At 42.8% G+C, this 27,875-nt stretch overlaps 1 protein-coding gene across 2 annotated transcripts; it reads right to left on the bottom strand.

Moving 5' to 3' along the window:
* Positions 1-81: 81 nt before the first annotated feature.
* On the bottom strand, positions 82-23,692 carry LOC137327076 (peroxiredoxin-4). Of its 2 annotated transcripts, XM_067992490.1 has the most exons (8): positions 23,638-23,692; positions 23,422-23,539; positions 17,656-17,772; positions 16,448-16,570; positions 8,193-8,323; positions 7,970-8,004; positions 7,691-7,737; positions 82-444 (listed from the first exon to the last, which is right to left on the bottom strand). In XM_067992490.1, the coding sequence occupies exons 1-8, from the start codon at positions 23,675-23,677 to the stop codon at positions 441-443; spliced, it is 615 nt and encodes a 204-aa protein (XP_067848591.1). In that variant the 5' UTR covers positions 23,678-23,692; the 3' UTR covers positions 82-440. The 2 variants fall into 2 exon arrangements, with proteins under 2 accessions (XP_067848591.1, XP_067848590.1); XM_067992489.1 differs by lacking the exon at positions 7,691-7,737.
* Between the last annotated feature and the right edge of the window lie 4,183 nt (positions 23,693-27,875).

The following is a 27,875-nucleotide window of genomic DNA, read 5'->3' as shown; positions in this document are numbered from 1 at the left end:
TATCCAGTGGATAGAATTTACTGATATTTCACACGGCATTTGGTGAATTGCTTCAGCAAAGAATAAATGTTGCCATGTAAATGGAATCAGCATTTTTATTACAAAAATTAAAAAAAGATTTAAGGCCGATCTGACAAGGTTATAATTTGTTTGCTGCCTTGGTAGAATGTACAGCAACATCAATATAATGGGATCTCCAGCAATGGGGAACAACTTACACATTCACATGTCTTTCTCTCCCACATGCTTGGGAGAGAAACTTTTCTTTAAAAAAAAGTTAACAAATCCTGTTGTAATGATAACTGCAGGAAAACATACCACACACAAAGAATTATCAGTTTATTGTTTGAATCAAGAGCCAGGTATTATAAAACACCAATGTAATTAGGTTCAATGCTGTTCTCTATCAAAATACTTCAGTTTTCCAGCTGGATCCGGAATTATCTGAAGGGAAAGAGCATAAAAAGCAGAAATGAAACAAAATACTTAGCAAAACAACTGCTAAAATAGTTTTGACAACTTCGGTTAGCTGCTGATTGACCGGTGTTACAGGTGTTACAAGCTACAACCATAAATAACTGAACTAAACGGGCAGTTGGTTCCGTGTTTAAGTGATACCATTATTCCCTTAATTATAATTTAACTTCATATTCAGATGAAATGATTTCCTTTTGAAAGAATGTCGGAGCATTTTTTTTTCCCGTTTTAGGAAAAATACAAATGGGCCATGGCTTCAAGATGTGCAATTTTGTTAGTGGGAAAAATTGCTAATCACAATGTATCTGAAAATGATCCTCTTAACATCTCAAGCTGTCAAATGAATCACTTAACTGAGAAAGTACAACACTCAACTGTGAAGAGTGTCAAGATAGAAATGATCATTGCCAAATTTGAAAGGTCTGGAGGGCAGAGTGGAACAAGCAGATTTTTAGTGGACCAAGATGGCCCCTAAAAACGTAAAGGAATCAGGGAATTAGAGATAGGATCAACAGTCTCTGCATCAAAAGGGAGATTAAGAGAAAGACATACAAAGCTCATTGGCAAAAGGGAAAGAGTGGCCATGTACAAAATTATATAGAAGCAGATGCAAGTCAAAAAGATCAGGCGTGAAGAGAAACCTGGAAGGGACATAAGCAGCAGATATAACGGCAAAAAAGTCCAACAGCTAAACAGGAAGGAAGTTAAATCCTAAGACAAAATGGACCTGAGCAGGATAAGTGACTATTTGAAATGTTTTTTTTTAAATGACACTATTCATAAATCAAGGCTTTGTTGAAGACTTTTTTTGATGTAGGTTTCAGCCTAACATTTCTCCTTGGATGGATGAACTATGCAGGAGGGCGAATATTTGTGAAGCACTGACTGTCATTTCGAAGGTGTCAATGACTGCTGGGAAGGCCAGAGTCTGGAAACAGGTAAATACAGTTCCCACATTCAAAAAGATGACTGAGCCGTACCTGGCATCTACAAACCCATCAGCACAATTTCAATAATTAGAAAAATTTAGCCTAGACTTAGAAACAAAAACCAAGAGTGCATGTAGGAAAACACCCAATAAATGACACTGAACACAATTTAGAAGGGGTGGGTCTTGCCTAAGCAAACTCGGACTCGCTATTTTTTTTTCCCAAATAAAAAGGCAACATCCCAAGTTGACAGGGGGAGCCATAGGACATAGCGAACTTTGATGCCCAAAAGAATTTTGATAAGATGCTGCATGAGACTCCTTTACAAGTTAAGTCAGTTGGTATAAAGAGTAACAAAGGACATGGATTAGTAACAGATTAGAAGGAAGCAGACAGTAGTTGTGGTTTTGGGGAGGAGGGGGGGGGGGTGTATATCCTGGAACTGCAGGTTCAATGCTAAGTAGTTGAATTTGCAGAAATCACAAGCTAGGGGACCGGCAGCCCAAAAAAAACGAACTGGACAGTGTCTGCAGCAATTGATATAGATAAATGCAAATTACTGCATTTTGTAAGTAAAAAATAATAAGAGGCACAGAACCTAACAGTGGGCAGTTAAGACTCATTGCTCATCATGGATAAATAGTGAGGTGGCAAGAAATAAGCAAATATTATGCTGGGTTATACTGCAAAAGGCAAATACAAATCCCACTGAATAGGCTTAATACTAAACAGTGCCTTGGGCAGGCCCCACTTCAGCTGCACAGAGTTCTGGCCATCATAACATAAAGGGGACTATCCAAGTAATATATGAAAGACAAGATCAAAAATATAGGATGCTTTTAAAAATTCTTTAGAGGAAATAAATATACATCTATATCCTTATGAAAAGGAAAACATATGATGAGAGGAGACCACAATGATTAGATGGGAGTAATTCAACACTGGCACGAAGTATTTTAAGATATACAAAGTATTAGTCCCTTAGGTAAAGAAAAGTACAAGAAACAGTTTTGACAAAGTATTAGGAACGCCAAAATGAATCTAGAGAGAAAAGTAGAACATATTCAGGACAACGGCATTCAATGAAATGCTTGTTACATTTCAAAAGGTCAGTTAGGGAACAAACAGGACCATTGCAGGATGAAATGGGGAGGATTAGAAGGGATGAAAAGAGCATGGCAGGTAGTATGTATTGGTTTTTAAACTGAGAAGGTTGCATCAGTCTCTTGACCAGCAGATTGGACAACAATAAAGATAGGCTTCTTGATCACAAGGAAAATAGTGCTAGCTAAATTAAAAGGACTCGTGGTGGGAAAAACAAGGCCTGACTTTATATATCCCTGGGTGCTTAAAGGAACAGCACCTGCCATTCTATCTGATGCCATGGGGATATTTCAATAGCTGAAAACTGTTGTGGTGCCAGATGATCGTGAGAGCAACAATGGAATGTTGGCCTTTATATCTAGAGGACTAGAGTACAAGGGGGCAGAAGTTATGCTGCAGCTATACAAAACCCTGGTCAGACCGCACCTGGAGTACTGTGAGCAGTTCTGGGCACCGCACCTTCGGAAGGACATATTGGCCTTGGAAGGAGTGCAGCGTAGGTTTACTAGAATGATATCCGGACTTCAAGGGTTAAGTTACGAGGAGAGATTACACAAATTGGGGTTGTATTCTCTGGAGTTTCGAAGGTTAAGGGGTGATCTGATCGAAGTTTACAAGATATTAAGGGGAACAGATAGGGTGGATAGAGAGAAGCTATTTCTGCTGGTTGGGAATTTTAGGAGTAGGGGGCACAGTCTAAAAATTAGAGCCAGACCTTTCAGGAGCGAGATTAGAAAACATTTCTACACACAAAGGGTGGTAGAAGTTTGGAACTCTCTTCCGCAAATGGCAATTGATACTAGCTCAATTGCTAAATTTAAATCTGAGATAGATAGCTTTTTGGCAACCAAAGGTATTAAGGGATATGGGCCAAAGGCAGGTATATGGAGTTAGATCACAGATCAGCCATGATCTTATCAAATGGCTGAGCAGGCACAAGGGGCTGAATGGCCTACTCCTGTTCCTATGTTCCTAATATGTGGTTCCCCTATTCAGGAAGGGACTAAAGTCTGATCCTAGGAACTATAGACCAATGTGTCTAACCTCTGGTGGGGAAGTAATGGAAAGTATCAAGAAATGCCATAAAATGAACACACAGCTTCAGAAAACAAACCTTATCTAGTTTCTTGGAGGTAACTAGAACAGTGGATCAAGCATATCTAGTAGACATTTACCTGGATTTCCAAAAAGGCCCTTGATAAACGGCCACAGAGGAATTGTGCGAGAAAATTTGGTCTCATTGTGTTTGGAGGAAGGGGGAAGGAAATGGGAAGATGGATTAGAAATTGGCAGATGGAGTGCAGGGAGTTAAAAGGCTGCTTTTAAAATGGAGTAGCCTCGCAATGGGTCTGTTAACAAGTGGTGTGCCCCAAGGCTTGAATATATTCATTAACGATCTAGAGGAGGTCATAAACAGCACATTAAAATTTGTGAATGACAAAATTATATGGCAAAGTGAGAGAGTAAAAGATTTCAACTGGATTTAGATAGATTGGGAAAGTGGGGCCATGAGCGACAAGTGTCCTCCAATGTGGACAAGTGTGCAGTTATTCACATAAGTACACAAAATAAGGACATAGACTGACACGAGTGGATACTGGCCAAAGAAACACAAGGAAAGAGATTTGGGAGCGGTCACAGTCAGGAGGCTGCAGCCAAAGCTAACAGGGTCCTTGCTATGATTATACAAAGCTTTGGCATGATCTCATTTGGAGTACTATGTCCAGTTTTGGTCCTCTGGCAGGGTGACACTGAAACAAGGATAATCCCCCTCCCTCCCCATCTAAGGGCACTGAGCTATGAAGATAGACTTTATGCCTTGGGTTTGTACTCACTGGAGAGATCCAATCCAGTATTTAAGACTATTAAAAAGGTACAATCGTGGGGAATTTTACACCCTGCCCCCAGAGTGTGATTGACCTGTGGAACAGGATACTGGAGAATGTATTGCATATTGATTCATTACAGTCCTTCATGAAGGTGTTAGATGCATTTCTGCACAATGAGGTCATGATGTTACAGTCTCAGTAAAGGAACATGTAGTTGAGATACTGGATGGGCTAATAATTAATAAAGAGGAGGTACTGGAAAGGCTAGTTGTACTTAAAATAGATAAGTCACCCAGTCCGAATGGGATGCATCCTAGGTGGAAATTGTGGAGGTGCTGGCCAAAATGTTCCAAACATCCTTAGATACGGGGGTGGTGCCAGAGGACTGGAGAATTGTAAATGTAACACCCTTGTTCAAAAAAGGGTGTAAGGATAAACCCAGCAACTACAGGCCAGTCAGTTTAACCTCAGTGGTGGGGAAACTTTTAGAAACGATAATCCGGGACAGAACTAGCAGTCACTTGGGCAAGTGTGGATTGATTAGGGAGAGCCAACACGGATTTGTTAAAGGCAAATGGTGTTTTTTGATGAGGTAACAGAGGGTTGATGAGGGCAATGCAGTTGATGTGGTGTATATGGACTTTCAAAGGCATTTGATAAAGTGCCACATAATAGGCTTGTCATCAAGATTGAAGCCCATGGAATAAAAGGGGCAGAAGCAGCATGGATACAGAATTGGCTAAGTAACAGGAAAGAGGGAGTAGTGAACGGTTGTTTACTGGAGGGAGGTGTACAGTGGTGTTCCCCAGGGGTCGGTACTAGGACCACTGCTTTTTTTGATATATATTAATGACTTGGACTTGGGTGTACAGGGCACAATTTCAAAATTTGTAGATGACACAAAACTTGGAAGTGAACAGTGTGGAAGATAGTGATAGACTTCAAGGGGACATGGACAGGCTGGTGGAATGGGCAGATACGTGGCAGATGAAATTTATCGCAGAAAAATGCGAGGTGATAAATTTCGGTCGGAAGAATGAGGAGAGGCAATATAAACTAGAGGGCACAATTCTAAAAGGGGTACAGGAACAGAGAGACCTGGGGGTATATGTACACAAATTGTTGAAGGTGGCAGGGCAGGTTGAGAAGGTGGTTAAAAAAGCATATGGGATCCTGGGCTTTATAAATAGAGGCATAGAATACAAAAGTATGGAAGTCATGATGAACCTTTATAAAACACTGGTTCGGCCACAGCTGGAGTATTGTGTCCAATTCTGGGCACCGCACTTCAGGAAAGATGTGAAGGCCTTAGGGAGGGTGCAGAAGAGATTTACTAGAATGATTCCAGGGATGAGGGACTTTGGTTACGTGGATAGACTGGAGAAGCTGGGGTTTTTGTCCTTGGAACAGAGAAGATTGAGAGGAGATTTGATCGAGGTATTCAAAATCATGAAGGGTCTAGTCAGAGTAGATAGAGAGAAACTGTTCCCATTGGCGGAAGGGTCAAGAACCAGAGGACATAGATTTATGGTGATTGGCAAAAGAACCAAAGGTGACATGAGGAAAAACATTTTTTACACAGTGAGTGGTTAGGATCTGGAATGCACTGTCTCAGGGGGTGGTGGAGGCAGATTCAATCATGGCCTTCAAAAGGGAACTGGATAAGTACTTGAAGGAAAAAATTTGCAGGGCTACGGGGATAGGGCAGAGGAATGGGACTAGCTGGATTGCTCTTGCATAGAGCTGCGCGGACTCGATGGGCTGAATGACCTCCTTCCGTGCTGTAACCTTCCTATGATTCTATGAAAGGCAATTCCTGGATGAATAAATAATGGCTCCAGGACCTCCTGATTGCTCACGTGGGAACAGGAGAATTTTTTGTCAGAGGATGTGAACTAGCCGCAGGTCTCAGGTATTTTGCCTCTTCCAGGATGTTGGGGGCTGAGGATGGGGTTAAGGGATGTTAATGTACAGCATTACAACAAGCGTAGGGATTGCGGTGGGGGGGGGGGGGGGGAAGAGGGGCATGATGGCTTTTCTTGTCCAGGATACATGAACAAATGGGCTGAAGGGCCTTTATCGTCATTTCCTCTGTATCTCCTCCCTCTTTTGGATATCCCAATCTGTATTGCGATGATGTATCCCTTTAGTGATGTACTAAATTTTCATTTTTTAAAAAATAAAATACACACACCCAGAATATTCAAGAAGACATGACCAAACATGTATCAGGTTGGAAGATTCTTTGTGGGAACTAATGGAACAAAGATAAGCAAAATGAAAGTTGTAGCACAGCAGACAAAAAAGATTGGGAGCATTCATTGAGTTTAGGAACACTTGTGAATAGGGAGGTGTGGCACCATAAAATAAACGAAGCTTGATGCATCAGTCAGGCACACGAGCAACACTCGTCTTGTGCTCAAGGCCCAGGTCTTGCAGGGAAGAAAGCAGCACGCAAGGTTGAGGCCCGAGAGAAGGAAGGCCAGTGGGGGTTTCCAGATGGATGTGCAATATGGAATAGTCAGCTTTAAAGTTATTTCCAGATTTAAATTAGGTGGTTGTGGAACCAACATGGCGACAACCAATAAGCTTGAATTTTTTCTAGGATTTTGATTGGTTGATTTTGTGATGGTCGCTCTTTAGTGAATGGAAAGATGAGTTAGCACATTTTTGGTTTTTGATCAGGACATTTGGGCCAATCAGCATGCTTGTGTAATTCTGTGACGAAAGTTCAAAGTTTTGATTTTGGCAATTTTTAATTAATGAAAGCCCAAACTTTAAAAGGGAATGCACTTCCTGGGAGGATACTTGTCTCTGCAAGTATCTGGTTGAACTCGAGGGCAACATTGTGAAGTAAATTGAGCACTGCATGCTCAAAATAAATACCAAGCTAGTTTGGAAAAACTATCGAGTTATTTACTTGCGACTTCCACCAAAATGGTGATGTTCAGTTATTAGGTTTAGGTCTTGCTCGCAGATCCTCTACACGCCCTCTTATGACTCCAACCACCTGACCTGTCAGATCTAGAATAACCTGTCCAAAACATTCCCAATTCCAACAGGAAGTCCCAGTTAGATTAACTTGCTTCCAGTGATCTAGTCTGCAGTGCTGATAAGTGGGCAGTTCCTGTCCTTAATACAGAATCTAAGCAGCACATTTAAACTTGTCAATTCTGCTCAGTTCAGTGTGAAGGAAGCTGCTGAGAGTACAGAATGCCATGAAAAAGATAAGCTATTACCTAAATTAATAGCATTTTCTATTAAGTACAATACACATTTTACATACAATCAATTTTAATGTTCGCAGCGATTTAACATCTGTAATCACACCTGTTGCCAGAGTTTACTTACAAGTCGTCTCGTGGCCACCACTTTTTCATGACATCTTCTGGTTTGATCTAATTAAAATATATCAGCAGTATGATTACAGGTGTTAATGTGCTGTGACTTTTTTTTTAAAAGCTTCAAGTGGGGCTATATTTAAAGTCAATATCACCGAAGATTTGATAAAGCCAACACAAAGGGATGTTAATGTTTAAGTGTAATTTATTAGTAGCAAATTTATATTAAATAAAATCTCCCTTTTCATAAAGACAAGGTCAAAGATTTTAAGTTAAACGACAGTCTTACCGTATCGCTTCCAGGTTTCCAACCAGCAGGGCAAACTATAAAAATCGAAGACCAGACATCAAAACACAGTACATGAATTCAGGCTGCAGCAACTTCTTTGCAAAAAAAGTGTAACTATTCACTCTGCAATATTTTATTCCAAGTATTTTATTTTTGCCAATTTAATTGAAATGACGACTGAAATAAGTCTCATGCACTTAGCTCAAATGATATTCCTGCGTACCTTCACCATGTTTGTCAGTATACTGGAATGCCTGAACTAAACGAAGTGTTTCATCCACAGACCGGCCCACTGGAAGATCATTCATTGTAATTTGTCTCAGAACTCCTTTGTCATCAATAATAAAAAGGCCTCTGAAAGAAAAACACTGTATTAGTGTCAACTTTATTCTCCATGATGGATGAAGCTGTACATTTAACATAATGTACATCGACAAAGTAGGCTCGAGAAGAGGCAGCAGCAAACTATAAAAGTATTTGTTTTGTTGGAGCTGTTCTCCGTATACTACTTCAACAACAACCTGCATTTATAGAGTGCCTTGGAGTTATCCGTGTGTGGTTACTGTTACTGCCAATAGGGTAGATTTGGCAACAACACAAACTGCCTTAATTATGTACCACTTCCACAATATAAAACTATGCTACTTTTCTCTCTCCCATTCCCATCCCCCTGCCCCCACCTTTCCCCACCAGGCCAGATGCTGATTTAGAGTTGTCCTAACCAAAAAAAACAAAACCGAAACTGATGGCACTTTTCCACCGGCAATATAATACTGCCAACACACCACAGTATAAATGAACTCACACTCCACACCTCTGACCAAACCCTAGATTTGAATTTGCATGGGTCCCGAGAGCAGCAATCAAAAGGCACAAAACATGGGCTTCCAATGAGCATACATTGGGAACAGCCACATTCTACATGGGAGCTAGAAGAGCAGCACAGTCACAGGTCTCAGCAAGTCTGCCTGTCCCATTCACAACATAAAAACCACAAGGCAAAATGTAGCGTTAGTCCTGGATTGATGAATCTTTCAGAAGTAAACAATATATCACTATAATACTAATGAGAAAGCATAAATATACAAGTGCTGCTGAAAAATTAAACTGTTCTTTTGATCATCCATTTCTAGCTATGTTACCACAAGATGCACAGACAGTAAGGCAAGATAATCACATATTCCTCGCAAACTAGTGGCGAGAATACCAGCCTAAAATTTGACCAGTTTAGTCTCACATTTTTCATTAAGTATTCACCTAAAGCATTACTGCAGGTTAGAAATGAAACCCAGAGAAAATATTAAAATATAGAGTACAACACAAATATAAAAATAGACCATCTTAAAAGTGAATGCTGTTTACTGTCAGCCAATTGGGTTGAAGGCGTAGCATTTGAAATGGTAATAGTGCATTTGCAGGCAATAATCTCAAATTATACAATTAACAGTGTGTATCAAGCAGAGTTAACTGTATTCAGATGGTGGGCATCAATTGTATCCTTTCTGTAGGAGAGCTTAGCTAGGGTGTGGTGTGTGTAAAGGGAATCTCTATGAATAAAGGCTTGGAGGCAACTAAAGACCAGGCTCTAGTAATCCATCCTTCATCACATGGCTATCCAGTTTCAACACTATTAAAATGTATAACTATCAACTCATCAACATAAACTGCACTGGGCAAAGCTATGTACCGAATACAAAGGTGTAGCAGAAGCTGTAGGAAGCCATACACCATAGGGTCAATAATTCTGCAAAGTTGGAAGATAAAACTGCTGACAGAATTCCAGTTAACCGATGACAGACCCATTGAACCAGCTTATAAATACTATACTCCTTAGCATGCTTTCTCCCCCCACCCCCCCCCACCAAAAAAAACAGGGGTTTTCAAACCTGTCTGCATGGGGGATCCCCTGCAAAGATTGACACACAGAATCCCCTATCCTAACTTCCAAGAGACAAAATATTTTCCCCTATATTGGTGAATACTTAAAAACATGTTTGTACATGGATTTACAAATTCATTAAAATGCTGAGAGAAAAATTATAATCAGCATGCATCAACTACCCTAATGACACAGACACTGCAGAAATTCTAGTATACAGGAAAAGAGGAAAAACAGACAGACAGACAGCACTTGTGATGCTATGTCCCAGACAGAAGTTTGATGACATTGCAGACTCCTTAAAAAGATAGAGACCTACATTTGGAAACATGATAAGCAAAGGGTTAAATTTACTTTTAAAAAAAATAACCTTTCCTTATGCATAATCAGACATCAGCAAGATGCAAATCTTGGAAAACTGATCTGGTAAGAATTTAAGTACATCTGCTTTAAGATGAAACAAGGAACCTGAGCTAATAATGAAAACAATGTCCTAAATCTCAATTAACAGGCAAGGTGGTAACTTTCAATCTGATGCAGATGTAAAATATATCTCAGATATAGTGTGGACAGGAATTTGCATAGTTGTAGTGAAATCATCAACTTTGGTGATTGATGTCAGATTTCCTGAATAGTGTTCTAATCTAGGTAAGATACTTCTCATAGAATGTACAGCACAGAAACAGGCCATTCGGCCCAACTGGTCTTTTTTGTTATTCATTCATGGGATGTGGACGTCGCTGGCAAGGCCAGCATTTATTGCCCATCCCTAATTGCCCTTGAGAAGGTGGTGGTGAGCCGCCTTCTTGAACTGCTGCAGTCCGTGTGGTGACGGTTCTCCCACAGTGCTGTTAGGAAGGGAGTTCCAGGATTTTGACCCAGCGACGATGAAGGAACGGCGATATATTTCCAAGTCGGGATGGTGTGTGACTTGGAGGGGAACGTGCAGGTGGTGTTGTTCCCATGCGCCTGCTGCTCTTGTCCTTCTAGGTGGTAGAGGTCGTGGGTTTGGGAGGTGCTGTCGAAGAAGCCTTGGCGAGTTGCTGCAGTGCATCCTGTGGATGGTGCACACTGCAGCCACAGTGCGCCGGTGGTGAAGGGAGTGAATGTTTAGGGTGGTGGATGGGGTGCCAATCAAGCGGGCTGCTTTATCTTGGATGGTGTCAAGCTTCTTGAGTGTTGTTGGAGCTGCACTCATCCAGGCAAGTGGAGAGTATTCCATCACACTCCTGACTTGTGCCTTGTAGATGGTGGAAAGGCTTTGGTGAGTCAGGAGGTGAGTCACTCGCCACAGAATACCCAGCCGCTGACCTGCTCTTGTAGACACAGTATTTATATGGCTGGTCCAGTTAAGTTTCTGGTCAATGGTGATCCCCAGGATGTTGATGGTGGGGGATTCGGCGATGGTAATGCCATTGAATGTCAAGGGAGGTGATTAGACTCTCTCTTGTTGGAGATGGTCATTGCCTGGCACTTGTCTGGCACGAATGTTACTTGTCACTTATCAGCCCATGTCTGGATGTTGTCCAGGTCTTGCTGCATGCGGGCACGGACTGCTTCATTATCTGAGGGGTTGCGAATGGAACTGTCCACTGTGCATTCATTGGCGAACATCCCCATTTCTGACCTTATGATGGAGGGAAGGTCATTGATGAAGCAGCTGAAGATGGTTGGGCCTAGGACACTGCCCTGAGGAACTCCTGCAGCAATGTCCTGGGGCTGAGCTGATTGGCCTCCAACAACCACTACCATCTTCCTTTGTGCTAGGTATGACTCCAGCCACTGGAGTTTTCCCCCTGATTCCCATTGACTTCAATTTTACTCGGGCTCCTTGGTGCCACACTCGGTCAAATGCTGCCTTGATGTCAAGGGCAGTCACTCTCACCTCACCACTGAAATTCAGCTCTTTTGTCCACTTTTGGACCAAGGCTGTAATGAGGTCTGGAGCCGAGTGGTCCTGGCGGAACCCAAACTGAGCATCGGTGAGCAGGTTATTCGTGAGTAAGTGCCGCTTGATAGCACTGTCGACGACACCCTCCATCACTTTGCTGATGATTGAGAGTAGACTGATGGAGCGGTAATTGGCCGGATTGGATTTGTCCTGCTTTTTGTGGACAGGACATACCTGGGCAATTTTCCACATTGTCGGATAGATGTCAGTGTTGTAGCTGTACTGGAACAGCTTGGCTAGAGGCACAGCTAGTTCTGGAGCAGAAGTCTTCAGTACTACAACCGGGATGTTGTCGGGGCCCATAGCCTTTGCTGTATCCAGTGCGCTCAGCACTTTTTTGATATCACTTGGAGTGAATCGAATTGGCTGAAGACTGGCTTCTGTGATGGTGGGGATATCGGGAGGAGGCCAAGATGGATCATCCACTCGGCACTTCTGGCTGAAGATGATTGCAAACACTTCAGCCTTGTCTTTTGCACTCACTTGCTGGACTCCGCCATCATTGAGGATGGGGATGTTTGCAGAGCCTCCTCCTCCCGTTAGTTGTTTAATTGTCCACCAGAATTCATGACTGGATGTGGCAGGACTGCAGAGCTTTGATCTAATCCATTGGTTGTGGAATCGCTTAGCTCTCTCTATAGCATGTTGCTTCCACTGTTTAGCATGCATGTAGTCCTGAGTTGCAGCTTCACCAGGTTGGCACCTCATTTTTAGATACGCCTGGTGCTGCTCCTGGCACGCTCTGCTACACTCCTCATTGAACCAGGGTTGATCCCCTGGCTTGTTGGTAATGGTAGAGTGAGGAATATGCCGGGCCATGAGGTTACAGATTGTCCTGGAATACAATTCTGCTGCTGCTGATGGCCCACAGTGCCTCATGGATGCCCAGTTTTGAGCTGCTGGTTCTGTTCTGAATCTATCCCATTTAGCACGGTGGTAGTGCCACACAACACGTTGGATGGTGTTTATGCTCCACACGAGCCTCCTCCCACCTTACTTCATCTCACCCTAACAGCATATCCTTCTATTCCTTTCTCCTTTGTGTATTTATCTAGCTTCTCCTTAAATGTATCTATGTTATTCGCCTCAACCACTCCATGTGATGGCGAATTCCACATTCTCACCGCTCTCTGAGTAAAGAGGTTTCTCCTGAATTCCTTATTGGATTTATTAGTGACTATCTTTTATTTATGGCCCCTAGTTTGGTCTCCCCTGCAAGTGGAAACATCTTCTCTAAGTCTACCCTATCAAACCCTTTCATAATCGTAAAGACCTCTATCAGGTCACCCCTCAGCCTTCTCTTTTCCATCAAACTACCTTAAAAAAAAGGAAGATTTTTGCTTCATACAGTAGAAGCTTGAAGGAGGAAGAAAGCTGTAAACAGAAGTTTGTAGAAGACTACAAGTAACAGCCGAAGGCATACATCAAAAGCCCGGAACTGTGGATGGCCCGACTAGAGAGGGGGCAAAACTTGACCTCCTCTTGGGAAATAAGGAAGGGCAGGTGACAGAAGTGTTAGTGAGGGATCACTTTGGGACCAGTGATCATAATTCCATTAGTTTTAAGATAGCTATGGAGAAGGATAGGTCTGGCCCAAAAGTTAAAATTCTAAATTGGGGAAAGGCCAATTTTGATGGTATTAGACAGGAACTTTCAGAAGTTGATTGGGAGAGTCTGTTGGCAGGCAAAGGGACGTCTGGTAAGTGGGAGGCTTTCAAAAGTGTGTTAACCAGGGTTCAGGGTAAGCACATTCCTTATAAAGTGAAGGGCAAGGCTGGTAGAAGTAGGGAACCTTGGATGACTCGGGAGATTGAGGCACTAGTCAAAAAGAAGAAGGAGGCATATGACATGCATAGGCAGCTGGGATCAAGTGGATCCCTTGAAGAGTATAGAGATTGCCGGAGTAGAGTTAAGAGAGAAATCAGGAGGGCAAAAAGGGGATATGAGATTGCTTTGGCAGATCAGGCAAAGGTGAATCCAAAGAGCTTCTACAAATACATAAAGGGCAAAAGGGTAACTAGGGAGAGAGTAGGGCCTCTTAAGGATCAACAAGGTCATCTATGTGCGGAACCACAAGAGATGGGTGAGATCCTGAATGAATATTTCACATCGGTATTTACGGTTGAGAAAGGCATGGATGTTAGGGAACTTGGGGAAATAAATAGTGATGTCTTGAGGAGTGTACATATTACAGAGAGGGAGGTGCTGGAAGTCTTAACGCGCATCAAGGTAGATAAATCTTCGGGACCTGATGAAATGTATCCCAGGACGTTATGGGAGGTTAGGGAGGAAATTGCGGGTTCCCTAGCAGAGATATTTGAATCATCCACCGCTACAGGTGAGGTGCCTGAAGATTGGAGGGTAGCAAATGTTGTGCCTTTGTTTAAGAAGGGCGGCAGGGAAAAGCCTGGGAACTACAGACCAGTGAGCCTGACATCTGTAGTGGGTAAGTTGTTAGAGGGTATTCTGAGGGACAGGATCTACAGGCATTTGGAGAGGCAGGGACTGATTAGGAACAGTCAGCATGGTTTTGTGAGAGGAAAATCATGTCTCACGAATTTGATTGAGTTTTTTGAAGGGGTAACCAAGAAGATAGATGAGGGCTGTGCAGTAGACGTGGTCTACATGGACTTCAGCAAAGCATTTGACAAGGTACCACATGGTAGGTTGTTACATAAGGTTAAATCTCATGGGATCCAAGGTGAGGTAGCCAATTGGATACAAAATTGGCTTGACGACAGAAGACAGAGGGTGGTTGTAGAGGGTTGTTTTTCAAAATGGATGCCTGTGTCCAGCGGTGTGCCTCAGGGATCGGTGCTGGGTCCGCTGTTATTTGTTATTTATATTAATGATTTGGATGAGAATTTAGGAGGCATGGTTAGTAAGTTTGCAGATGACACCAAGATTGGTGGCATTGTGGACAGTGAAGAAGGTTATCTAGGATTGCAACGGGATCTTGATAAATTGGGCCAGTGGGCCGATGAATGGCAGATGGAGTTTAATTTAGATAAATGTGAGGTGATGCATTTTGGTAGATCGAATCGGGCCAGGACCTACTCCGTTAATGGTAGGGCGTTGGGGAGAGTTATAGAACAAAGAGATCTGGGAGTACAGATTCATAGCTCCTTGAAAGTGGAGTCACAGGTGGATAGGGTGGTGAAGAAGGCATTCAGCATGCTTGGTTTCATTGGTCAGAACATTGAATGCAGGAGTTGGGATGTCTTGTTGAAGTTGTACAGGGCATTGGTGAGGCCACACTTGGAGTACTGTGTACAGTTCTGGTCACCCTATTATAGAAAGGATATTATTAAACTAGAAAGAGTGCAGAAAAGATTTAGTAGGATGCTACCGGGACTTGATGGTTTGACTTACAGGGAGAGGTTAGACAGACTGGGACTTTTTTCCCTGGAGAGCAGGAGGTTAAGGCGTGATCTTATAGAAGTCTATAAAATAATGAGGGGCATAGATAAGGTCGATAGTCAAAATCTTTTCCCAAAGGTAGGGGAGTCTATAACGAGGGGGCATAGATTTAAGGTGAGAGGGGAGAGATACAACAGGGTCCAGAGGGGCAATTTTTTCACTCAAAGGGTGGTGAGTGTCTGGAACGAGCTGCCAGAGGCAGTAGTAGAGGCGGGTACAATTTTGTCTTTTATAAAGCATTTGGACAGTTACATGGGTAAGATGGGTATAGAGGGATATGGGCCAAGTGCAGGCAATTGGGACTAGCTTAGTGGTATAAACTGGGCGACATGGACATGTTGGGCCGAAGGGCCTGTTTCCATGTTGTAACTTCTATGATTCTATGAACTAGCACACTAGAGAAAGATGAACCATTTTGATCAGACAATCAGATGCGTTTATGAAGTGAATTAAAAAGGTAGTAACTCATGCTCTTCCTGCGAATACATTTTCACTCAACACCTTCACAATTCTTGATTACAAACTGCCCCTCGGTGACATCAGCTGCAGGGACAGGGCTAGCTTCCACATAGACGCTGATGGTACCCAGCTTCATCTCTCGACTGCTGTTCTCGATCCCTCGACTGCCTCCATGTGGTCAGCCTGCTGGTCAGGCATCAAGTCTTCGCTTCATAGAAGTCATAGACTCATACAGCACAGAAGGGGGCCATTTGGCCCATCGTGCCTGTGCCTACTCTTTAAAAGAACTATTCAATCAGTCCCACTCCCCTGCTTTTCCCCATACCCCTGCAATTGTTTCCTTTCAAATATTCATCCAATTCCCTTTTGAAAGTTATTATTGAATCTGCTTCCACCACCCTTTCAGGCACAGTAATGTTATTTGTTCACCCAATACCAAATCCATGAACAAACTCCTTAATCACTGAATTCTTGAGTTTAATGTCATTAAGGAGTTGAAAAAGTGAGAAAAATGTAAACACTTTAGCAAAAGAAAACCAAACACATTCATGTATTACAAGCAAAAAAAGTAATTTAAAAACTGCACAACCAACCAATCTCTAACATACTTGGACCACAATTCAATAAAAATATTTTAAGTTTTATTGCATTTACATGTATTTTTCATATCCATTCTTATTTGCAGTTTTCCTATTTTCACACCTTATGGTTTATAATGGTAAATGATAAATTGATACTATGTTTTCTAGCATGGATTTTCTCCAGTTACCTAAGTGTATGCCCTTGGTCCTCCAAATACACACCATAATCCTTTGCAATTTGGTGTGTTAGATCTGAGAGCAGTGGGATCTTCATTGGTCCTAGTCCTCCTTGTTTTCTTGGAGTATTTATCCTTAATAAAGCAAAATAATCTCCTTAAGAAGTATACTCTTTACTTTTATGACAAGATTGAAACAAACATTTACACAAACTGTTTACATCTGCAATTCCTTAGCACTGATAAGCACCTAGAATTACAAAGTACTGAGACTCAACGACGGATTGGAGAAATGACGCGAGATTCTCTGGAGGGGATAGAATCTCACTCCACTTCTGTTTGACCTGCACGGATTCCCTTTACTGTCAAACTAGGTTTAAGAGGTGCTCGTGGATTGCTTGGACCTTTTTAAGCCTACCCGCAGTTAAGTTCAAAAACCAGAGGAGATGAGCTCTGTGCAGGCATGTACCCATCCACGCACAGAGCTTACCCCCGGACAGGAACATTAGCGTACCAGCCTGACAGGCAGTGTAGGATAATCAGGAATTATTAAAATCATTAAGATAGGAGGGAGATAATTGATAAACTAAACAAACAGAGGATAAAACCCCGGGTCCGGATGGATTGCATCTGCACACACTCAAAGAAGCTAAGGAAGCTGACAGCAGAGGCAATAGTATAGAAAGTCAACAGATAAGGGAATAGTGCCACTGGACTGGCAGACAGCTAATGTTATTCCTATATTCAAAATGGGAGATAGAACAAATTCAGGGAATTATAGACTAGTTTGCTTAATGTCTGTGGTAGGAAAATGGAACTCGCTACCACATGGAGTGGTTAAGGCAAATAGCATAGATGCATTTAAGGGGAAGCTAGTTAAGTACACAAGGGAGAAAGGAATAGAAGGATATGTTGACAGGGTGAGTTGAAGTAGGGTGGGAGGAGACTCATGTGGAATAAACACGGACATAGACTTGTTGGGCTGAATGACCAGTTTCTGTGCTGTAAAATGCTATGTAATAAAATCAATAGTATTAGCTGATGAATGTAATTATCCTTGATTATAAATTATGCTGCATGTGAATTCATTTAAATGAAAGTCAAGAATCTAGCTCATTGCTTATTGCACAAAACCCAGCAAAACAATTCAGTTGATGAACTGAGCTAATGTCATTCTAAAAGCGTGAAGTATGAACTATAATAAGTACTGCCCTACTTACCATGCCAAGTGTGTAAACTGAGAGTCAACTGAACAGGCCACTACTTCGGTATTAATAGATCTGAACTCTTCAATTCTGTCACCGAAAGCTATTATCTCAGTGGGACAAACAAACGTGCTGTGAATTAGAAAACAAAACAGTTGTGAATAATGGATCGGTTATAGATTCAGACCTTTGCTTAAGGAACACACTTAAATGTTAAGAGGCCACAGGCAGAAACTTAAGCGTACTGCACGTAAAATTGTACACACAGCAACCAATTGCTCTTTTAAAAAAAATACAAAAAGGGAGATAAGGCTTTGAAGAGCACCCCATGTGAAAAGCAATCAATTACTGGCCATAAAGGAAATCACATTGAATTTATTTTGGTTGTATAATGGTGCCAACTCAGAGGAGGCAAGTTTTTTTTAATTCATTCATGGGATGTGGATGTCGCTGGCAAGGCCAGCATTTATTGCCCATCCCTAATTGCACAATTGAGTGGCTTGCTAGGCTATTTCAGAGGGCAATTAAGAATCAACCACATTGCTGTGGGTCTGGAGTCATGTATAGACCAGACTGGGTAAGGATGGTAGGTTTCCTTCCTTAAAGGGCATTAGTGAACCAGATGGGTTTTTACGACAATCCAGTAGTTTCATGGCCACCATTACTGATAATAGTTTTTTTTCAATTCCAGATTTTTTATTTAGTTAATTGAATTTAAATTCCCCAGCGGCCACAGCAGGATTTAAACTCATGACTCCAGATTACTAGTCCAGTAACATAACCACTATGCTACCGTACCCGTTAAAAGGCTTTTGACAAGTTTATCAAGTCAATATCTGTTCATGTTACAGCATTTTAAAAAAAAATCAGAAATTTGCACTGGTATTATTGCTACTTCGTAAACATCGCTACAAAATGCAACAGCACAATTTGCTGACTAGAATATGGTACTGCATTCCCAGTATAATGGAAAACTGCCAGCTGACAAACATATATGGTGAATATTTCATTTTCACAAAACTCTCTGTACAGGGATATGCCTGAGTACTTTACAGGACAGTGGGTAACCAATCATAATTTAAAAACCTATTAATGCTCCTCTTAGCCTTCTCTGCTCCAGTGGAAACAGTTCCAGTATTCATGCCTTGCCGTATAACTATAAATTCTTATACCTGGCCATCAATTTTTTTCTTAAATTTAAAATTATACAGGGAGTTGTAATGATCTGGAATGCAGTGCCTAAAAGGATGGTGGAAGCAGATTCAATAATAACTTTCAAAAGGGAATTGGATAAATATTTGAAGGGGAAAAAGTTGTCGGGCTATGTGGAAAGGGCAGGGGAGTGAGACGAATTGGATAGCTCTTTCAAAGAATTACAGCACAGAAACAGGCCATTTGGCCCAACTGGTCTATGCCGGTGTTTATGCTCCACATGAGCCTCCTCTCTCCCCTCTTCATCTATCCCCATCACCATGTCCTTCTATTCCTTTCTCCCTCATGTTTATCTAGCTTCCCCTTAAATGCATCTATGCTAGTCACCCCACAAGCAGTAGTTGAGTTCCACATTCTAATCACTCTCCGGGTAAAGAAGTTTCCCCTGAATTCCCAATTGGATTTATTAGTGACTATCTCATATTTATGGCCCCGAGTTCTGGCATCCCCCACCAGGTGGAAACATCTTCTCTAAGATTATGAAAGGGTTTGATAGGGTAAAGACCTCTATCAGGTCACCCCTTAGTCTTCTCTTTTCTAGACAAAAGAGCCCCAGCCTGCTCAATCTTGCCTGATAGGTATAACCTCTCAGTTCTGGTATCAACCGAGTAAATCTATTTTGCACCTTCTCCAGTGCCTTTATATCCTTTTCATAATATGGAGACCAAAACTGTTCACAGTACTCCAAGTCTGGTCTAACCAAAGAGACGGCATAGGCAGGATGGGCCGAAAGGCCGCCTTCTGTGTTATATCATTCTATGATTCCAACATTCTGGTGAAACTGGACGTTCCCAATATCCTTTCTATATGGGGGCTCCTAAAACTGCATACAGCACTAACTGATGTTTTGTATAGTAGGCATTAAGGGCAGTTTCTCAGAAATGTTGGAAGCGAGTAGTGATGTCCAGAGTTCTGTTCTGGGACCACTTCGGAACACTGTGTGCATCAATTAGTTGGCTATAGGTCCAGAAGGAATGATGTCCAAATTTGCATATGATACTAAAATAGTAGCCATGATGTGGAGATGCCGGTGATGGACTGGGGTGGACAAATGTAAGGAATCTTACAACACCAGGTTATAGTCCAACAAATTTATTTTAAAATAGTAAAATAGTAGGCAGAGTGAATTATTGAGGACCAAATGGAAGCTACAAAGGGATATTGATAAGATGGTGGAACTGGCAAAAAAGTGGCAGATGGAATTCAATGTCAGTAAATGTGAGGTGGCGCATTTTAGATAAATAATTAATTACACTTTGAATGGGGGAAAGCTGGGTGATGTGGAAGAGCAGAGGGATTTGGGAGCTCAGGTTCACAACACCTTAAAAGCAGCACCTTAAGTAGATATGGCCATAAAAAAAGCTATTGGAATACTGTGTTTTATGGCAAGAGGTATAGAATATAAAAGTCGAGATGTAATGGTGAACCTTAGTAAGACCACTGTTGGGGTACTGTGTGCAATTTTGAGCCCCACACTATAGGAAGGATGTTGAGGCAATAGAGAGGGTACAACCAAGATTCACTAGGATGCTGCATGGTTTGAGGACATACAAATACAAAAAGAATTAGAAAAACTGGGCTGTTTTCTTTAGAACAGCAGATTAGAGGCAATTTGATAGAGGTTGATTAAAATTATGAAGGGATGAGACAGAGTAGATATAAATGGATTATTTGCAATGATTGAAGGATCTAGAACAAGGGGATACAGATACAAGATTAAATCTAAGATTTTGGATAGGGAGGGTTGTGAGGCTATGATCCATGCTACCAGAGTTATTGATCGATGCAGAGACCATGTCATAATTTAACAATAGGTTAGATAGGTGGTTGAAGGAGAAGGGAATAAAGGGATATGGGAACAGGGCAAGCACATGGGATTAGGATACTGCTCGTGTGGAAGATAAACAACAAAACGGACTGGATGGGCCAAACGACCTATTTCCGTGTTGTAATTTATATAAAGTTCATCATTACCTCTTTACATGGTGTCCTTATTTATAAAGCTTTATCTACCTGCACTCAACACATCAGGGAATGATGTATTTGAATCATTGGGTCCTTTGTTCATCAACACCCTTTAGTATCTTTTCCATTAAGTGCACACTCCCATTCCATGTTTTTTCATGGCAAAATGGATTCTTTTTTTTTATTCGTTCATGGGATGTGGGCGTCGCTGGCGAGGCCAGCATTTATTGCCCATCCCTAATTGCCCTTGAGAAGGTGGTTGTGACCCGCCTTCTCGAACCGCTGCAGTCCGTGTGGTGACGGTTCTCCCACAGTGCTGTTAGGAAGGGAATTCCAGGATTTTGACCCAGCGATGATGAAGGAACGGCGATATATTTCCAAGTCGGGATGGTGTGTGACTTGGAGGGGAACGTGCAGGTGGTGTTGTTCCCATGTGCCTGCTGCTCTTGTCCTTCTAGGTGGTAGAGGTCGCGGGTTTGGGAGGTGCTGTCGAAGAAGCCTTGGCGAGTTGTTGCAGTGCATCCTGTGAATGGTACACACTGCAGCCACAGTGCGCCGGTGGTGAAGGGAGTGAATGTTTAGGGTGGTGGATGGGGTGCCAATCAAGCGGGCTGCTTTGTCCTGGATGGTGTCGAGCTTCTTGAGTGTTGTTGGAGCTGCACTCATCCACAATAAATTGCATCTGCCACTTCTCTGCCCACTCCACTAGCCTGTCTACATCTTCCTCAAATCCGTTACAGTCCTCGTCATACCTCCAACTTTTGTGCTAATCCTGGTAAGAAACTTGAGTTTGGGCAAAGCTCCCACGTCACACCCACCCCAGTTCATAAAGAAGTAAAAAGAGCTGGTAACTGAACTGAGGTGGATTGTGAGAAATAAAAAGGGAATAAATCTTTCCTCATGGTTGACGGCATGCAAGGGGAGGTGTGGGGTTGTAAAATCCAAGTTCTTGATTGATTCCCACCTTGAAGTCGCTCTCGGGAGGGCTGGTGGGATTAAAACTCTAGTGTGAACAGCAAAACGTTCTGAACCAGAGTTGCTAAATACTGATGGCTGGAGTGGTAACAGGAAAAGTAGAAATCCATCAGCAGATCATAATGTGGGAGGCAGGCCTGAGGGAGGAGGGAACAGAAAGGGGAGGGGGAGGGGCAAGAGCTTCAAAGTATCTCCTCCCCCACCACTTTTTTTTTACACAAAAACTATTAGCCTCAGGAGTCAGTCTCCCTCCCTACTGGGCTGCTCTGAAAACAGCAAGGACAGAAAACATCCAAATATCTGAAGAAACTTCAGAAAACAGAGGGGTGACTGCTCAAGCCCAGGAAACCATAAGCTGGCAAAAATCTAGGGAATTGAAAATATACGGCCAAGTACTATCTCCAAATAATTACAAGCAAGGCATAAAATGTGAGAACGCTGCAGGGTTAAGACTATACTAGATAGCATCGTGGACTGAACTCTAAACTGTACTTAATCAGTGACATGATCAGAATACGCCTTATCAAAGAATGTTACAGCACAGGCCGCCATTTGACCATTCGTGTCCATGCCGGCCGAAAAAGAGCAATCCAGCTTAATGCCACTTTCCAGCACTTGGTCTGTAGCCCTGCAGGTTACAGCACTTCAAGTGCACATTCAAGTACTTTTTAAATGAGTTGAGTGTATCTGCCTCTACCACCCTTTCAAGCAGTGAGTTCCAGACCCCCACCCACCGACTGGGTGAAAAAAAATTCTCCTCAGCTCCCCTCTAATCCTTCTACCAATTACTTTAAATCTATGCCCCCTGGTCACTGACCCCTCTGCTAAGGGAAATAGAGTGGATAGGGAGGACCTATCTAGTCTCCTCAATTTTATATACCTCAATTACATCTCCCCTCAGCCTCCTTTGTTCCAAAGAAAACAACCCCAGACTATCCAATCTTTTCTCTTAGCTAAAATTCTCCAGTCCTGGCAACATCCTCATAAATCTCCTCTGCACCCTCTCTAGTGCAATCACATCCTTCCTGTAATGTGGTGACCAGAATTGTACACAGTACTCAAGCTTGTGGCTTAACCAATGTTTTATACAGTTCTAGCATAACCTCCCTGCTCTTATATTCTATGCCTTGGCTTATAAAGGAAAGTATCCCGTATGCCTTTTTAACCACCTTATCTACCTGTCCTGCTACCTTCAGGGATCTGTGGACATGCTCTCCAAGGTCCCTTTGTTCCTCTACACCTCTCAGTATCCTCCCATTTATTGTGTATTCCCTTGCCTTGTTTGCCCTCCCCAAATGCATTACCTCACACTTCTCTGGATTGAATTCCATTTGCCACTTTTCTGCCCACCTGACCAGTCCATTGATATCTTTCTGCAGTCTACAGCTTTCCTCCTCACTGTCAACCACACGGCCAATTTTTGTATCATCTGCAAACTTCTTGACCAAACCCCCCACATTCAAGTCCAAATCATTAATATATACCACAAAAAGCAAGGGACCTAGTACTGAGCCTTGCGGAACCCCACTAGAAACAGTCTTCCATTCCTTTATGGTCAGTGGTTGCAATTTTCCTTCACAACAGCCATCGCTGATTCACTTATTTTGGAGTATTAATTTTGATACTTACAAATCAAGTGGGTAGAAAAAGAAGACGAGGTATTTGCCTCGATAATCTGTAAGCTTCAGCTCTTTGAATTCTCCATTTATTACTGCTGTCCCTTCCCAGTCTGGTGCAGGTTTTGAAACTTAAATTTAGAAAAAAAGACAATTGTACATTTTGCACACACATTTCAACACCTTCAGGTTAACAGCTTTAGTGGAATTACAAAAATTCAATACTCACAGTTTATATTCATTCTGTTGCACTTCAGTATAAAATTCATGTTCAATTTTTGTTTATCCAGTAACGAACTTATAGAATCCAGTGCAATGTATACAAAGAACACCTCAATTTCCCCTTTACATCGATTCCTTACTAAAACACAGTTTCACGTGTGCCGAGGGGTCTCTGGTAGCTAATTTAGAGCGGCCATTAATCATGTTCGAACCTCAATAGAATATGGGGACAGGCTATTTGACCAAGGGAGGAGGGAAAGAAGGGAAGAAAGAGAATCTCAACCAAAGTACTAGAGGTAAGAATCAAAACGAGACTGAAAAAAACTTGTCTTAATGAGTGGAGAATTGGCCATGAGCTAGCAGAGCTTGTTCCAGGGGTCCAACGGTGGTGTGTAGTGACCTCAGGTGTTAGCAGTTTGCACCAGCAGAGGAGCAAGGAGCTAGGGAAGGGTGAAAAGCAAATCCACCGGATCAATGCAGATGAGGAAGCTGGTCCAAGGAACAACTGTCGGGAAGTGATGAGCAACAGTAGGAGTTTGTGGAGCTGGTCCAACCCAGTCCAATAGAGGGTAACTGAGGACTTTTGAACAATGAGTGGAGTCAGGAAGCATAAAAGCAGCAATGAAAAAAGATAATTCAGCAAAGGAGCAGAAAACTGAACCCATAGAAGCAGAGCAGGTAGTGGAATAGAGGCAGTCCAAGAGAGAATACAGTCTCAGTAGAAAGTGGTGATGAAGGTAGAGATCGCAGTAAAGCGGAGAAATGTAGAAGGAAGCGGAACAGTCTAGGGGGCAGTGAAGCATATGGAGGGAACTGGAGCCTGAGGGGGAAAGTGGATCTGTAGATGAGGGTTTCAGCAGCAGATGGGCTGAGGCAGGGCCAGAGATGGGCAATGTTATGGAGATGGATGTAGGTAGTCTTTGTGATGGAGAGAATATGGGATTGGAACCTCAACTGAGAGTCAAATAGTACATCAAGGTTGCGAACAGTCTGGTTCAACTTGGGACAATGGGCGGAGTGGGGGACGGAATCAGTGGCAAGGGTAAGGAGTTTATGGTAGGGGCCAAAGATGATGTCTTCAATCTTCCCAGTGTTTAACTGGAGGAATTTGTGGCTCATCCAGAGTTGGATGTAGGACGAGCAGTTTGACAACACAGAGATGGAGAGGTCGAGAGAAGTGGTGGAAGGTAGAGCTGGGTGTCATCAGCATACATGTACAACCTGACTCATGTTTTCGGATGCTATCGCCAAAGAGCAGCATGTTGATGATGAAGAAGAGGGCGACAAGGACTTGGAAGACTCGAGAGGTAATGGTGCAGGGGTGGGAGGAGAAGCCATTGCTGGAGATGCTCTACCTATAGTTGGGTAGGTAAGAGTGGAATCAAGCAAGGACAATCCCACTGAGAAGGACGATAGAGGAGGGGCATTGAAGGAGACTGGTGCAGTCGACTGTGTCAGAGGCTGCACACAGGTCCAGGAGGATGAGGAGGGATAGTGCACCAAGGTTACAGTCACATCGGAGTCATTTGTGACTTTGATTAGGGCCATTTCAGTGCTGTGGCAGGGGTGCAAACCTGATTGGAGAGATTCAAACACGGAGTTGCGGGAAAGCTGGGCACTGATTTGGGAGGCGACAACATGTTCAAGGACTTTGGAGAAGAAAGGGAGGTTGGAGATGGGGTGTTGGTTGGTAAAGGTAGTGGGAAGTTGAGCATGTGGAGGGGAGTAGAACAGTCTAGTAGGCTTCAAAGCATGATATCGCCTTTCATCTTCTCGCCAAGGCTTCTTCGACAGCACATCCCAAATCCACGACCTTTACCATCTAGAAGGACAAGAGCAGCAGGTACATGGGAACAACACCACCTGCACGTTCCCCTCCAAGTCACACACCATCTCGCTGGGTCAAAATCCTGGAACTCCCTTCCTAACAGCACTGTGGGAGAACTTTCACTACACGGACTGCAGCGGTTCAAGAAGGCGGCTCACCACCACCTTCTCAAGGGCAATTAGGGATGGGCAATAAATGCCGGCCTCGCCAGCGACGCCCACATCCCATGAATGAATTTAAAAAATCTTCTCTGGAAGAGCATAAGGATTCGCTGGCACACATGCACAACGTAAAGGCACAGCAGAACCTGACAGCAGGTATCAGTGACAATAAAACTATCGACTGTCAATGTGGAGTTATGTGCAATGGAAAAAATTACTGGAGATATTTTCTAGTGAGACTTGTTTGCATTGTTTGTCATTTGGCAGAACAGAATCTGATGTTTCGCAGAACTACGGAAAAACATAATGACCATCGTAATGGAAATTTCCTTGGTCAAGTTGAACTGCTGGTAAAGTTTGACCCAATAATGAGTGAACATCTGAGGTGAATTGAGAACAGAGAAATTGCTGATTGTTACCTCAGTAAAAGTATCCAAAATGAATTGATTGCCTGAATGGCAAAGCACACCCTTCAGGCTATTGTTGAAAAGGTTCATCACACAGACTATTTTGGTGTGATCATGGACAGAACAACAGATTTCAGCCACCTGGGCAACTTTCAATTACACTGCGCATTGTTAATTGTGAATTATCAGCTGGTGCTTCAATTTCGGAACATTTTACTGGATTTCTTGCTGTTGAGGCGACTACCGGTGAGGCGTTATGTGATATCTTTTTGGGCCACCTCGAGAAAGTCTTATAAGTCCAATTTAACCCTGAGCTGAGCTTCTAACCCCATATCCTCTCCATCACCAAGACCGCCTACTTCCACATCCGTAATATCGCCAGTCTCCACCCCTGTCTCCGCCCATCATAAAACCATAGAAATGCTACAGCACGGGAGGAGCAATCCAGCTAGTCCCACTCCCCCCCTCTACTTTCCCCGTAGTCCTGCAATTTTTTTCCTTTCAAGTACTTATCCAGTTCCCTTTTGAAGGCCATGATTGAATCTGCCTCCACAACCCCCTCAGGCAGTGCATTCCAGATCATAACCACTCGCTGTGTGAAAAAGTTTTTCCTCATGTCACCTTTGGTTCTTTTGCCAATCACCTTAAATCTGTGTCCTCTGGTTCTTGACCCTTCCACCAATGGGAACAGTTTCTCTCTATCTACATTGTTTAGACCCTTTATGATTTTGAATACCTCTATCAAATCTCCTTTCAACCTTCTCTGTTCCAAGGAGAACAACCCCAGCTTTTCCACTCTATCCACGTAACTGAAGTCCCTCATCCCTGGAATCATTCTAGTAAATCTCTTTTGCACTCTCTCTAAGGCCTTCACATCTTTCCTAAAGTGCGGTGCTCAGAACTGGACACAATACTCCAGTTGTGGCTGAACCAGTGTTTTATAAAGTTTCATCATTGATTGCTGAAACCGTCATCCTTGTCTTAGTTACCACCAGACACGACTATTCCAATGCTCTCTTGGCCGACCTGCCACCCTCCGTAAACTTCAGCTCATCCAAAACTCTGCTGCCTGTATCCTAACTCGCACCAAGTCCTGTTCACCCATCACCCCTGACCTACATTGGCTCCCGGTCCATCAACACCTTGAATTTAAAATTCTCATCCTTGTATTCAAATCCCTCCATGACATTTACCCTCCCTATCTCTGTAACCTTCTCCATCCTTACAGCCCTTCGAGATCTCTGCACGCCTCCAATACTGGCCTCTTGCACATCCCCGATTTCCATCGCACCACTATTGGCGGCCGTGCTTTCATTGCCTAGGCCCTAAGTTCTGTAATTCCTTCCTTAAACCTCTCCATCTCTCTACCTCTCTCCTCTCCTTTAAGACGCTCCTTAAAACCTACCTATTTGACCAAGTTTGTGGTCACCTGTCCTACTATCTCTTTATGTGGCTCAGTGTCTAATCTTTGATAACGCTCCTGTGAAGTGCCTTGGGACGTTTTACTACATTAAAGGCACTATGTAAATGCAAGTTGTTGTTGACAGAGATATGACAATGGAAGCAATATGAAGGGCAAAAAGCAACTAAGAGTGTGGACATTAACAAAAAGCCCATTTCATGCCCTGTAGCGGTCACAGCCTGGATTTTGGATGCTGATAAATCATCGATGTTGTCCCTGACAAGGACAAGGCCATAAAAAGGCAAAATGGTAATGAGAGGGCACAAATTTCAAATAATCACAAAAATAAATAAAGTGCCGGGGTGGGCGGGGGGGGGAGGCGGTGGAAGGGAGGTAGAAAAAATATCTTTCTACAGAGAATGGTTGGAATATTGAAGTCTCTGCCAC

This window comes from Heptranchias perlo, chromosome 11, assembly GCF_035084215.1.
Source record: "Heptranchias perlo isolate sHepPer1 chromosome 11, sHepPer1.hap1, whole genome shotgun sequence".
NCBI classification, from domain to species: Eukaryota; Metazoa; Chordata; class Chondrichthyes; order Hexanchiformes; family Hexanchidae; genus Heptranchias; species Heptranchias perlo.
Note: the sequence above shows the minus strand (reverse complement) of the source record. Positions and strands in the feature narration are given on the sequence as shown.